This window comes from Serinus canaria, chromosome 1A (genome assembly GCF_022539315.1).
Source record: "Serinus canaria isolate serCan28SL12 chromosome 1A, serCan2020, whole genome shotgun sequence".
NCBI lineage: Eukaryota > Metazoa > Chordata > Aves > Passeriformes > Fringillidae > Serinus > Serinus canaria.
In genome coordinates this window covers 43,989,522-44,002,116 of record NC_066314.1, presented here as the reverse complement: position 1 = coordinate 44,002,116, position 12,595 = coordinate 43,989,522, and the positions used below count along the sequence as shown (strand labels likewise).

The 12,595-nt window shown below is 43.6% G+C and overlaps 1 protein-coding gene across 1 annotated transcript; it reads left to right on the top strand.

Annotated features, from left to right (window-relative positions):
• Positions 1–560: 560 nt before the first annotated feature.
• HAL (histidine ammonia-lyase) lies at positions 561–11,890 on the top strand. Its single transcript, XM_009086653.4, has 20 exons — positions 561–946; positions 1,406–1,466; positions 1,636–1,663; positions 1,951–2,025; positions 2,124–2,196; positions 2,281–2,347; positions 2,528–2,565; positions 2,650–2,775; positions 3,055–3,194; positions 4,669–4,716; positions 5,297–5,444; positions 5,528–5,623; positions 5,739–5,797; positions 6,578–6,658; positions 7,349–7,414; positions 7,497–7,662; positions 9,740–9,874; positions 10,423–10,531; positions 10,624–10,693; positions 11,114–11,890. The coding sequence occupies exons 1-20, from the start codon at positions 700–702 to the stop codon at positions 11,261–11,263; spliced, it is 1,983 nt and encodes a 660-aa protein (XP_009084901.2). The 5' UTR covers positions 561–699; the 3' UTR covers positions 11,264–11,890.
• Positions 11,891–12,595: the final 705 nt, after the last annotated feature.

Genomic DNA, 12,595 nt, shown 5'->3' with positions numbered 1-12,595 from the left:
CTGGCCTAGAGGTTTTTGATGCCTGTTCTTGTAACATCTTTCACAGCATAAGAGAAATTATTAGGCTTTTTCTTACCTAAAATAAAAAAATATGTTTTCAGCTTGAGCATGGGACTGATTAAAGCTGGCTTGCTGCCTCTACTACCTGCTTTTATCCTGCTCTGGATAGAGCTGTAAAAGTATAATAGAATCTTCTTTCAGTCCCAGCAGCCATGAGCAACCCATGTCCCCAAGGTGCCTCTCTTGCAGCCCTGTCCCTAGGTTTTTGTTAGTGTGATTTGCTCCTGGGGAATAGCTGTTAACTCTTGCTAAACCCTTACATTTTTAGAACAGCTGCACTGCATCTTAGTCTGATTTATCTATTCCTGGTACAGAAGCTTCAGCTCCTGGTTTTTCATTTCTATACTCCTGATGTGATCTTAGGAAAAAAATTCCTGTGGCAATAGCTAGGGGGCTGTGCCATTTCTGTGAAAAGGGTGTGTTCCCTGGGTTTGGTTTGATTGGACCAAGTCAGCCAAGCACATTGATCTCGTTTATTTACAAAGGTGAGGATTTTGAGGGTGGGTTTTTGCCTCTCTCTGATTGCAACACTGAACTCTAGATAGGCACAGCTCTTCAGGCCATCATCACTTGGTAAATGTGAGGCTGCTGCATGCTGCAGCCCTTCTTGGTTCAAGGAGCAATTTCTGGAGAGCAAGCATGCCGAGGTACACGGTGCACGTCCGAGGAGAGTGGCTGGCAGTGCCATGCCTAAGCTCCACAAACACCATTGAGTGGCTGGGAAAGGAAGCTGTGAGAAGGTACATGAAGAACAAACCTGACAATGGAGGATTTGCCTCAGTGGAAGAAGTAAAGTTCTACATTCGAAGGTGCAAGGGACTTGGCTTGCTGGATCTTGATGATACCGTGGGGGATGCCCTAGAAGACAATGAATTTGTTGAAGTTGGTAAGCAAAGCCTTAAGTATTGTATTGTAGAGTGACTGCATTGTCATCTGAGTCAGAAAACAGTGGCTTTATCTAAATTCATCTAAAATTGCACCTGAGAGATTGTCTACCTTTGTAAATTTTGTAAATAAACAAGCTTTTATGGAATAATGTCCAATAATTTAAGAATATTTAATTTTTAAGAACAGAACTACATAAAAGTTAGAAGGTATGGGGTTCAAGATATATATCTTTTGTATCTGCTGTCATATATAGTGTAAGCTGTTCTGCCTTAGCCTTTGGAATACCTTAAATAAATACATAATTCCTTGTTATTTTCCCAGAAGCATGCAAGTATGTTCAAGGCTGATAACTGGAAATTAGAATTCTAATTGCTGTGAATTGTAATAAATAACAAATTAACTTAAGTAAATAATGCAATTTAATCCTGTATGTGTTTGTTCTGCATATTTCTTCTAGTTATAGAAGGAGATATAATGTCTCCAGATTTCATACCGTCTCAGCCAGAAGGAGTTCATTTGTATCCTTTCTGAGTGCTTTGTGAAGTTTTTACAATTACAGATTTATAGTTTTCTAGTTTGCCTGCATTTTTTAGAGCTCCTTCATTCTTAAAACACACTGCCAGCTGTAATTGAGCAGTCACTGCCTGTGAAATCCTGTCTGCCCTTTTTCTTTTACAAAACTTTCAGATACAGCAAATACCGAGAACCAGAACAGGTAAGAATCACCGATGGTTTTACAACTCAGTAACAAATCCTGCAACTCACCAGAAAATGCTGAGAGTTCAGCCAGTGCAGCATTCACAAAAGCAGGGGCTGTTAGATTGGCTGGGTCTAGGAAACTAAACTACAATGTGCTTATTATGTTTTTGTTACCCGGGTTCCTGTCTTATGAAGAAGCTTCCTGTCATTGCTGAGTTGTGACTGTATTTTTTATTTATAGTGATTATTAAGTAACTTTGTATGTATCCATATCCCAAACTAAAAGGTGGTTCTTTGGTGTAGTATATTTCTTTAGATGGCAACAGCTTATCAACGGAGGACTTGGTCAATTTAGGAAAGGGACTCTACAAGATAAAGGTAAAAATTCTGAACAAATGCAGCTAAAAATTACATGTTTATTTTTCTACAGCTAAATAATGACAAATAAACTAATATTTAAACTACTTATGTTTTAGCTCACACCTGAAGCTGAAATTAAAGTAAAAAAATCACGAGAAGTGATTGAAAGGATTGTAAAGGAACAGACAGGTAAATATTTTGGCTTTTAACCACTAATTGTTTAGAAGACTTTATCAGGTTCCCTCCTTAACCAGCAATGTACATTTCTTGCAGTTGTTTATGGAATCACCACGGGTTTTGGGAAGTTTGCCAGGACTGTCATCCCAAACAGTAATCTGAGGTATGTTGTGTGTGCAGCCTTCCCTGTCCTTTCTTTTCAGGAAAGGAAGAAGAGGGAGCAGTTTGACCCTGTAGTTGGGGTTAAATGAGAGATCTTCTTCAGAATTTCCTTCTGTTTTGTGCAAAATCAAACTTGATGAGACTTTCTTTGAGGTTTAACATATTTTCTTTTTTTCTGTAGGGAGCTTCAAGTGAACTTGGTTCGTTCACATTCTGCAGGTAATGAGAGATTGCTTGGTGTTTCCCTTTTCTGCACTTGTTGGTAGCAGGTGAGTAACTGAGAGGGTTCTGTTACTGTTTCAGGTGTGGGGAAACCTTTGACCCCAGAGAGAACTCGCATGCTGTTGGCCCTGAGAATCAATGTCCTAGCCAAAGGATACAGTGGAATATCTCTAGAAACCCTCCAGCAAGTTATTGAAGTGTTTAATGGTAAAAAGATGTTTAAAGAAAATCTTCCTTTCCCTTTTTTTCCCTTTTAACCCTTTTGTTAAAGGGTGTAGCTCAATGGGTCAAGATGCAGGTGCTGGTCTTTCAGCTTGGTAGTTGTGAGAGATCAGGACTAGAGCTGCAACAAGAGTAGCCCTGCTGGTGCCATTCTCCATGATTGTACACCATTACTGTGGCCACACTTGTGAGCTGGCTTCTCTGTTTTCTGAGGAGTGTATCAAGGGAAGGCTCTAAAAGGAGTGATTTTTGTTTTCTTTCTAGCATCCTGCCTTCCTTATATCCCAGAGAAAGGGACAGTTGGAGCCAGCGGAGACTTGGCCCCTCTCTCTCATCTTGCTCTGGGATTAATTGGAGAGGGAAAGATGTGGTCCCCGAAGAGTGGCTGGGCTGATGCTAAATATGTAAGATTTGTGCAGCTGATAGTTTGGTTTTTTTTAGCTTGCTGACTCATTCTTCAAATTGCATGTGGCTTTGCAAGAAAGAGAGCTTTTGCTCAGATGAGTAACATGTACAAGTCTTTTATTTTCTCTACCAGTTTGAATTGGGACTAGGTTGCCTTTAGCTACTCATCCTCTAATTTGAGGAAGGTGGATCCATGGAGAATGCAAGAACTGACCCACATGTCCCTGGAGCAGACATAAATAAGCATCATGATATTGAGTCCTAAAGAAATATCATGCCACAGTACTGCTATACAAGATACCACAGGGACATCCTTTATGAACTGGAGAAATTGAGAGGATATGATACTAACTATGAAAGAGCTATTACTCTATCTTCAGCTCCATGAGCATCAATACTTTTCTAAAAAATCCAACATCACCTCTCAAATGCTGAGCATTCCTGGAGGTTTACTGAAGACAAGATCTTTGAAGTAAAATTTCTATTGATTTTATAGTGGCTTTAAGTAAATACACAGGTTTGGATATTTCCTTTACGATAAATTAGCTAGAGTTACAAGGAGCCTTTATATCATTCTCCTTCACAAGATGGAAATGTTACAATGAAATTAGTTTTTAATCCATCATTATTCTGCCACCAACACACCAGCAGATTGATCTTGTGTTAAGTATCTCCAAGTCCAGACCCTCCAAAGTCTTTCATGGTAGTTTGTTCTGCTACACTTACAACTCCTATCCATGAAAATTTGAATGCCAGACTCATTGATGGATTGATAGGTGTACATCACTATAGACTGGAGAAAGACTGAGGACTACACAGGGAGAGGAGTAAGGAGGAAGCAGAGCTGTGTGTCCTGGGCCTTCAAGACCAGAAGTTATAGCTGTACACTTCGGAGGTGCATTACCTCTTCTATTGGACAGGGTGAGAGGATTAAATGAGAAACAGGTTATGCTGTTTCTCCACTTCCTGTGAGAACAATGCCCTATAGAGTAGACATGTACAGAATAAACTGAACAGGACTCCTCCTGTCACTAGAGATTTTCTATAGAAAGGATTCGGGATCATTTAAAAAGGAATAATTTATGCCAAGCCAAAATGCTGTGAGGCAGGGTGTAGGCAGAACTGCCTTCCCAAGAGGTTTCCAGCCTTCTTTCCCATTGCCCTCTCCCATCATCTAGAACATGGTAGATGTTAATGGGCTGTGACAGTGACATATATCTTACTTCAGTGCTCCTGCTACCTCCTTATATTGGCACTAGGAACTGAGGTGTTAGTTTGGAAGCCCTTTATTTAGCCCAGCAGAAAAAAATGTGTTGTATGTGTGTGATGTAAAGCTCTTTTTCGCCCATCACTTAAGAAATTTGTTAATATTTCTGTTCATGGAAACATTTAAGTTTTAGTGAGTTCATTTTGTGACTTCAGTGACTGAAAAGTATTTTTCATTAACTGCCTTGACATTTAACTCCTTCACAGGTTCTGGAAGCTCATGGACTGAAACCAATTACCTTGAAACCTAAAGAGGTAATAAAGTATAATGATGCCAGCTGATGAAAAAGAGCATAGCCAATCACTATTTGCTTTATAGCTACAATAAAAGCATTACATTAATTAATAATAATTTTAAATCAAACTTCAGAAGGATAAAGATGAAGTGTTGTCAGGAGTGGGATTCACCACCTAGTGTCACCTTACTTGACTTGAAATGTCAGACCCAAGCTTGGTGTTCAGACTGGCTCTGTGGTCAGTGGAGACTGACAGGTCTCTTTTGAAAGCACTTTATACCATCCTGAAGCAGCTGTCTAAGAGGCACCTTCAAGGTACCTCCCTGCCCTTTGGCCATAACAGGAGGTCAGATGCCTGACTTGAAGCAAGTATCTGACTTGCTTGGAACTACTGGTGCTCCAAGGGTGTCTGCAATGACTTAATGGGGTCATGAGCATTAGCACGTAGCAATGTTCAGTCAAGCTGTGCATTTTATGATTTCAGGATGGTCCAAAAAGCTAGGCAAAGATCTTTAACTCCTTCATGCGAGAAGGAGAATTGTCACAGACACAAGGAATAGCTGCAGTGAATTCACTTGACATCTGCTCTCCCTTTGAAGGGTCTGGCCCTCATCAACGGGACACAAATGATCACCTCGCTGGGATGTGAGGCGGTGGAAAGAGCCGGAGCTATAGCGAGGCAAGCTGACATCATCGCTGCCCTGACACTGGAAGTCCTGAAGGGTACAACGAGGGCCTTTGACACTGGTGGGTACTGAGCCCTTCCTGTCTGTGTGCTCACAGCTGCTGACAAGAGAGGCACAGCCTGACAGTCGAACTTCTCTTACCAGATATCCATGCGGTGCGCCCGCATCGAGGGCAGGCTGAAGTGGCCTTTCGATTCAGGTCCCTTCTAGATTCTGACCATCACCCATCAGAAATAGCAGGTGAACAATCTTAACCTTCACCCTCTCAGGTTACCAGGACAGGCTGGGTCCTTCAACAGGACACAATGTTTTTGTGTAAGCAATATCTGGGTTTTGCCCTCCTTGTGTCTTCTAGAGAGCCACAGATTCTGTGACCGAGTTCAGGACGCGTACACAATGCGCTGCTGCCCTCAGGTAAAGACTGACTTTCAGATCCTTCTGTAAAAATAGACAAATGATGGTGAAATTTCCACCTCAGAAATATGGTCAGTTAGGTGTGGTCTGACACTGTTAGAGGAAGTGGCTTTATTTTGCCTCTTCTTTACTTCACAGCAGTGTTAATGGAGACATGCAGTTTGTTGATCACGTGTGTGTACACAGCAAGCAACATCTAACTAAGCCATGTCCAGATCTGGAGGAGGCCAGAGGTCAGAGGCAGAGGGAAAGTGCTGGTTTCCATGCTTGCAGATTTTGTAGGGATTTTCTTCTGCATTGGTGTTAGTAACATGAACTGGGTGTTTCCAGAAGCCAACAGAATGTAGTATCTTAGACATATTGGAGGTGCTCAATCCTATGCATTTTAACAGGAGCTTTTAAATCAGTGGAATTAATGAAAGCTAATCAACTAATAAGAGGTTTTGTTTTCTGTGAGTCTTTGTAAGGCTCCTTCTCCCTTCATAACACTTCTGCCACTGAATAAATACCTTCCATTTAGGTAAACCAACCCAAATAAGTTAGGAATTTCATATTCAGATTACTAGTTTAGCAAAACTGCCATAATAATAGTAAATACCATCTTTGAAGTGTCTAGTATTGGCAGTGATCCTCCTGATGTTAAAAGCAAATCCAAGACTGTCTTCCATATGTGAAAGTTGAGTGGGATAGTGGGAAAGAGAATCCCTGCAGCTCAGTCAGCATCCTGAAGGTGAACTGAGTACAGATACTAAGCTCAGGCACTGATGTCTTTTGTTCTAGGTCCATGGAATTGTAAATGATACAATTGCTTTTGTGAAGGACATAATAACAACAGAAATCAACAGTGCCACGGACAACCCTGTATCTTTTCGTTTACTTTATTACTGTATAAAATTTTGCTTGGCCTTTTTTATTCTTTTCTTCTGTACAGTTACTCACACTGGAGACAAAAAAGTCATGACTGGCTTTGGTCAATAACTGCCACTGTTTGCAGTGGCAACCTCTCTTCCTTTCCCTGTGAGTGCACTGGAGGATTTCTGTCAGCACTGTAATGCAGGGCTGCAATTCTGTCAGCACTATAATGATGCTGTATCATCATATCAATTGCTGATAAGCATTATTGCTTCTAATCTTCTAAACACCTTTTTCTATAATTAGAATCTACTACAATTCTTCTAATTGGAATGAATCCAATTCTAATTTGGACCAATTAAGTGCTAAAATTGTAACTGTCATGGAGAGAATCTGTCAAGGAACTGAAAATCTATGCTAGGATCTGCACAGCTGTGGTTTTTTGCACTCTTAATCAAAGACCTCCCTTTATGCAGCTTATTTTGAAAAAAATACATGTCAAAATCATACCTACAAATTTGAAGAACTGAGATTGTGTCTTCATTTCCTGAAAAGTGGAAGTGTGGATGCAATACAATGTACTTGCAAATAAAAGCCTATTGGCAGAAACACTCCTTCAGTTAAGATATTCTGATTACTGGCAGATATCACTCATGTAAACCGTATTTCACTCACGTGGGCCTTAACTTCTCCTTAAAGATGGTGTTTGCTGAAAGAGAGGAGACCATTTCTGGAGGAAATTTTCATGGTGAATATCCTGCAAAGGTAATTCAGCATTAGAAGAAAGGAAAAAAAACTTTTTCTGGTTTGTTTTTTTCACCTGGTTTAATGAGATCCTCTTTTGTAGGCTCTGGACTATTTAGCAATTGGTGTGCATGAACTCGCTGCAATTAGTGAAAGAAGAATTGAGAGGCTCTGCAACCCCTCACTCAGTGAACTGCCTGCATTTTTAGTCACTGAAGGAGGTCTGAACTCAGGTTTCATGATTGCACACTGCACAGCAGCTGCCCTGGGTGAGTGCCTGAGCAATGCCATAGAGAGAGCAAGCTGGCAATCTAACAGCAGAAACAAAGGTTTCTGGCTCCTGTTTTCTGTCTCCTCTCCATGTGGTCTGTGCTGTCTTGTAAAGTATGGGCATTGGGTGTAGCTGCAATTATTTCAGTTCAGGCTTCCTTTATTCTGCAGCAACCCTTGGGCATGTTCAGTGCCCTGAGCATGCAAACTCAGTGGATTTTGGTGGGAAGGCTTGTCTCAAAGGTGGCCTGATGCCCTCAGTACTGGCTGTCTCCATTTGGCACATCAGTATCAGAGCCCACAGCCCTCAGAAGACCAGAGTTTGCAGGGCTGGCTGTTGGGGGAGCACTGAAATTAAACATCACTTCAGTTTTTCCTCTAGTACTCATGGCTAAGGCAACAAGAAGCCTGCTGGCTGCTGGCATACTACAGTTCATAGGTTCAGGGAAGCATGAGCCAATATAAAGATAAACATGCTGTGAGAACAGAGTAAATTTTAAAAGTTACAAACACAGGAACAGAGGGTATCAGTTAAATGTGTAGATAAGCATTCTGCAGAAAAACAAATGAATTAACTAAATCAATGGGCAAAATGAACCCTGTCTAGAGGCTGGTTTGGGAAGTGGGTCTGGAAGAGGAGCCTGAATGCTCATCCCCTTGTTTAAGGGCTGGAAGCCTTTGGCTGGGGAGTGTTTAGGATGGCTCCAGGCATCAGCTGGTTGCATGGCTTCAGGTTTCACTGCACACTTCTGCAATCTGGAGTGACAGATTCTGGAGTGTTTATGATTTCTGCAGTGAGAAATTAAAATTACAGCCCTGCCTCTGCTGACACTAGAAGTCCATGGGTCAAAATCATCTCATCCTGATCAAAACAGCCAGCATTTTATCTGAATTTTTAGCTGAAGTTTGAGTTCCTTTTATTCTTCTTAACTTCTTTTTTAATCACCAATATTTTTCAAATCACTCTGCCAGTTTCTGGGTTGTTTGTGTACCAGCTAATGTTTTTCACTCCCAGGGTTAATAGATAAATCTGAAAAATAAATTTGCAGATATTTTGCAACAGCACTGGATGTGTCTGTCTGCCCCTGCTCCAGCAGCTCTGTGCTTGCCAGCTGTTTGCAGCAATCACATGCAGCCCCTCTGGGACCTGCCATCACCTGCCCGAATGTGCCAGCTGGGCTCTGCTCCTAGACTGTCACTCCAGCCTATTTGCAATTGGTGTCACCACCTCTCTGTTGCTCCTGTTGCTTTTCTGAAGCCGCTAATTTGGCGAGAGCGTTACACAGCATCCCGCTGGGCTTCAGAAAGAAAAGGCAAAGAGAAGGCTGAGTGCAGCCAGAGTGCTGTGAATGCAGACTGCATTTCTTCTCTTTTAAAGAGCAGTTCTCAGCCTCAAATTGTCATTGAATGGTGTCTAAGGCCTCTCCTGCCACCATTTGCCTGTTGCTTTTGGATGCAGCATGAGAATTTACTCCAGACCTTGCAACTGGCTTTCAAAGCTGGAGTGTGTCACCCTCAGGGATGGGGGCAGCCCTTGTAGTGAGGTGAGGGAGGGAGAGGGTTTGTATTGCATCCCTCTGTCTTTCTAGAGGAAGTTCTGAAAGTGCCTCAGCTGCAATGAGCAGACCAGATGATGATCTCTAGCTGTGTTCTTGAAAGCAGGGGAGGGATGATCTTTGTGACCAAACCAAAGGGAGCCAGAGAGTTGCCCTAGAGCAACAGGCAGGACCAGGCTTGTGTTTCAGTTATGCTGTCTGCTCTTCTGCTTCTGTTTCCTCCAGGCCTTTGAGCCACAGCAACGCAAACTGGAGATGAGGGAGTGAGGAGTGAGCTGTTGTTCTGTGTTTGGTTAAATTTGCAATTAAGAATGCTGTTGGTTAGTGTTTTCAGGGGCAATGGTAGTTTTCAAGGTGGTTATTACAAATTACTCAGTCCAGGTAAAATACAGATGCATCCTTGAAAGAGGACCAGTAGTTGGACCCAAGGTGGTGGGCAGGCTCTTATCTCCATGTTGTCCATTGCTTCTGCTGTCTCCTGCCTATTCTGGCCTTCATTCATTCTGCTGGGTTTTTGCAGTGTCTGAGAACAAAGCCTTGTGCCACCCCTCTTCTGTGGATTCTCTCTCAACCAGTGCTGCTACAGAGGATCACGTGTCCATGGGAGGATGGGCTGCAAGAAAAGCCTTGAGAGTTGTTGAACATGTGGAACAAGGTAAAATTAAAATTCTGATTTCCAGACAGACTTTGAGTCGTGAAAATGAGGGGCTAATACCAATAATGATCAGGTGTAAGGTAGGCAGATACAATGCAAACTTTTCCAGACAGAAGACTCTCTTCCAAAGCGCTGACATTTTCCTGGTGTTTTCATGTGAGCTCTGGCAAGCTTCAGAGGGAGAACTTTTAGTTTTAGCTCAGGCTCCTCTTTTCTCTGTGCAAAAGAAGCTTTCTGCTTTATGATGAACATTAATTTGAGTATTCCGGAAGAGATTCCTAGGGATTTAAGATTCTGGTGACCCGGAGTTCCAGGTACACTTGAAAGGTCTGTACAACAGCACCCAACATCTGCTTGCTGGGGCTGGCTACTGCCTCCAGCATCATCCATGAAACGATCCTGCCACTGGCTGGCTCTCTGGGGGAGGTGGATCCACTGGCTTTTCACATTTGATATGAGTGAGAACAAAAGCCAGGGGCAGCTTTAGACAGGAAACCTCTCCTTGAGCTGTACCTGCCAAACGTCCCTTTGGCTGCTCTGCTTCCCAGTTCTGGCTATCGAGCTGCTCGCCGCCTGCCAGGGCATTGAATTCCTCCGCCCTCTGAGAACCACCACCCCATTGGAGAAGGTCTATGACCTTGTGCGCTCCGTGGTGAGGTAAGAGCAGACAAACACGTCCCCCAGGGGTTGCCTGCCTGGAGAGAGCTGCTGGCAGTGGGGGTTAATGTTTGCCCAATGTCTCGTTACAGGCCCTGGATAAAGGATCGCTTCATGGCCCCAGACATTGAAGCAGCTCACAGGCTGCTCGTGGAGCAGAAGGCGAGTGCTGGCTTTTGGCTTCTGTGCAGGATTCCCCTGTACCCTTTTTATTCGTCCATGCCATCTGCTGGTTTTGCTGCCCAATCCTCTTCATGGCCAAGTAGTTTTGGAGCAAGTGGCAGTGACTCTCTCCCAGCTGTTGCACACAGAGCATTAGCCTCGTAACAAGGAAGGACAAAGTGTTTTTGCCTTGAATCCTTTCACCTTGTCCCCTTGGAGCTGTATCCTTTCCCATCCCTTGTCAACTCCCTCCACATGCTCTTCCCTAAGCCTTGCTCTATCTGCCTCTCTGGCTCTGCTCCTCCCATAGCATATCCCACCCAATAACTTTTCTTCAGGGTTTCCTGAACACATGCACTGATGTCTTAGCTGACCTTTTCTTTGCCTCTGACTCTGCTGTTTCCCATTCTTGTTCCGCAGGTGTGGGAAGTGGCTAAACCTTACATTGAAAAGTACAGGAGGGAACACATCCCTGAATCAAGACCCATTTCACCTACAGCTTTCTCCCTGGGATCGCTGAGAATGAGTGCAGATGATAGTCATGACCACAGGCATGAGAATGAGCTCTAAGAGTTGGGATCCCATGGAAGAGAGCAGATCCTTTCCAGAACCCTACATGAGCATGGCTGTTCTACTCACACTCAATGTGGTTTCTCCAGGCAGCCTTGAGGAGCTGACTGTCTAGCTCAGAAGCACAAATAGATAGTAAAGAAAAGTCTCACTGCTTTCCTCATGTGTAAAACACACCTTTATCGTGATAGTGTGGTTTTGACTGAATTCCATGAACTTCTGAATACAAATCATTCAGACTCCCCATGAAACCAGTATTTGTTTTGTCAACATTTTGTTTGTTTTCTCTCCATCTGTGCCAATGATACCAAACAGGCCAAGTTTGATATTCTTACCTTTTTTCTCCCCCCTTGGCTAGCTGCTGTAATCCCCTTCATTTTGCCACAAGCAAGATTATCTTTTCACTTAGTCTCTTTTGCAGATCATGTGTGAGGTGTAGGCTCTTGTATAACAGGAGCATTTTTAGAGCAGGTGCTTCACAAACCAGGAAAGCTGTGTGTATAGGAATGTGCTATGGAGATCATTGCTCCAGAGCAAATATTTTATATTCTGGTGATGGACTACATTTAATGCAGCTTTCCAAGAGCTATGGGCTCACACCTGCAATCAATAAACTGAGGCTTCACATATGGTTGTAGCAATCTATTTCCCTGTCATGTGTGTGATGATGAAAATGTAAAGCAAAAGCTTAATTTGGAAGTAAGTAGGACAGGTGACACAGGGGCCAGAAAAGGGGGAAGAGGAGGTGTAGGACTAGTGCATGTGAACCTGTGCTGAGGCAATAGCACCAAGACCTACACTCCCATGGCTCCCCAGGTCTCTGCCTGTCTGCCAGGGGCCCTGTCCCCACAGATGGGATCATGAGTGAGTGTGCTCTATGTCACAGCACTGACCTCTGGCACAGGCTTTATTTTGCAAAGGAAAAATCAGGACATGGGTTTCACCTCATGGTGCAGTGGTGACATGGCAGTACTGATCTGGCTGAGGGACATTCAGCACAAGCTGAAAGCCTCCCCAGGCTGTTGGCTGTGCTGCGAGGGGCAGCCAAAGCACCACTGTGGGGCTGCCTTTGAGCATCTGGCACCTGCCATGTTAAATGTGCCCTGAGGAGAGAGCTCGTGCCTGCTGGCAACCTTGCAGGTGGCCAAATGCCCAAAGCAATGCCCTGGGCATTCAGAGAAGAGATTCTGGGCCCTGCTTCCCACTCCCATCTGCTTTTGGCTGCCTGGGACCAAGGGATCCCCAGCACACACCGCAGCACAGTGGACTCAGGGTTTGTGCTGTGCCTGTGCAGAGCTGAGAGGCACCACTCTGCCTGCACCCTGCATTTGA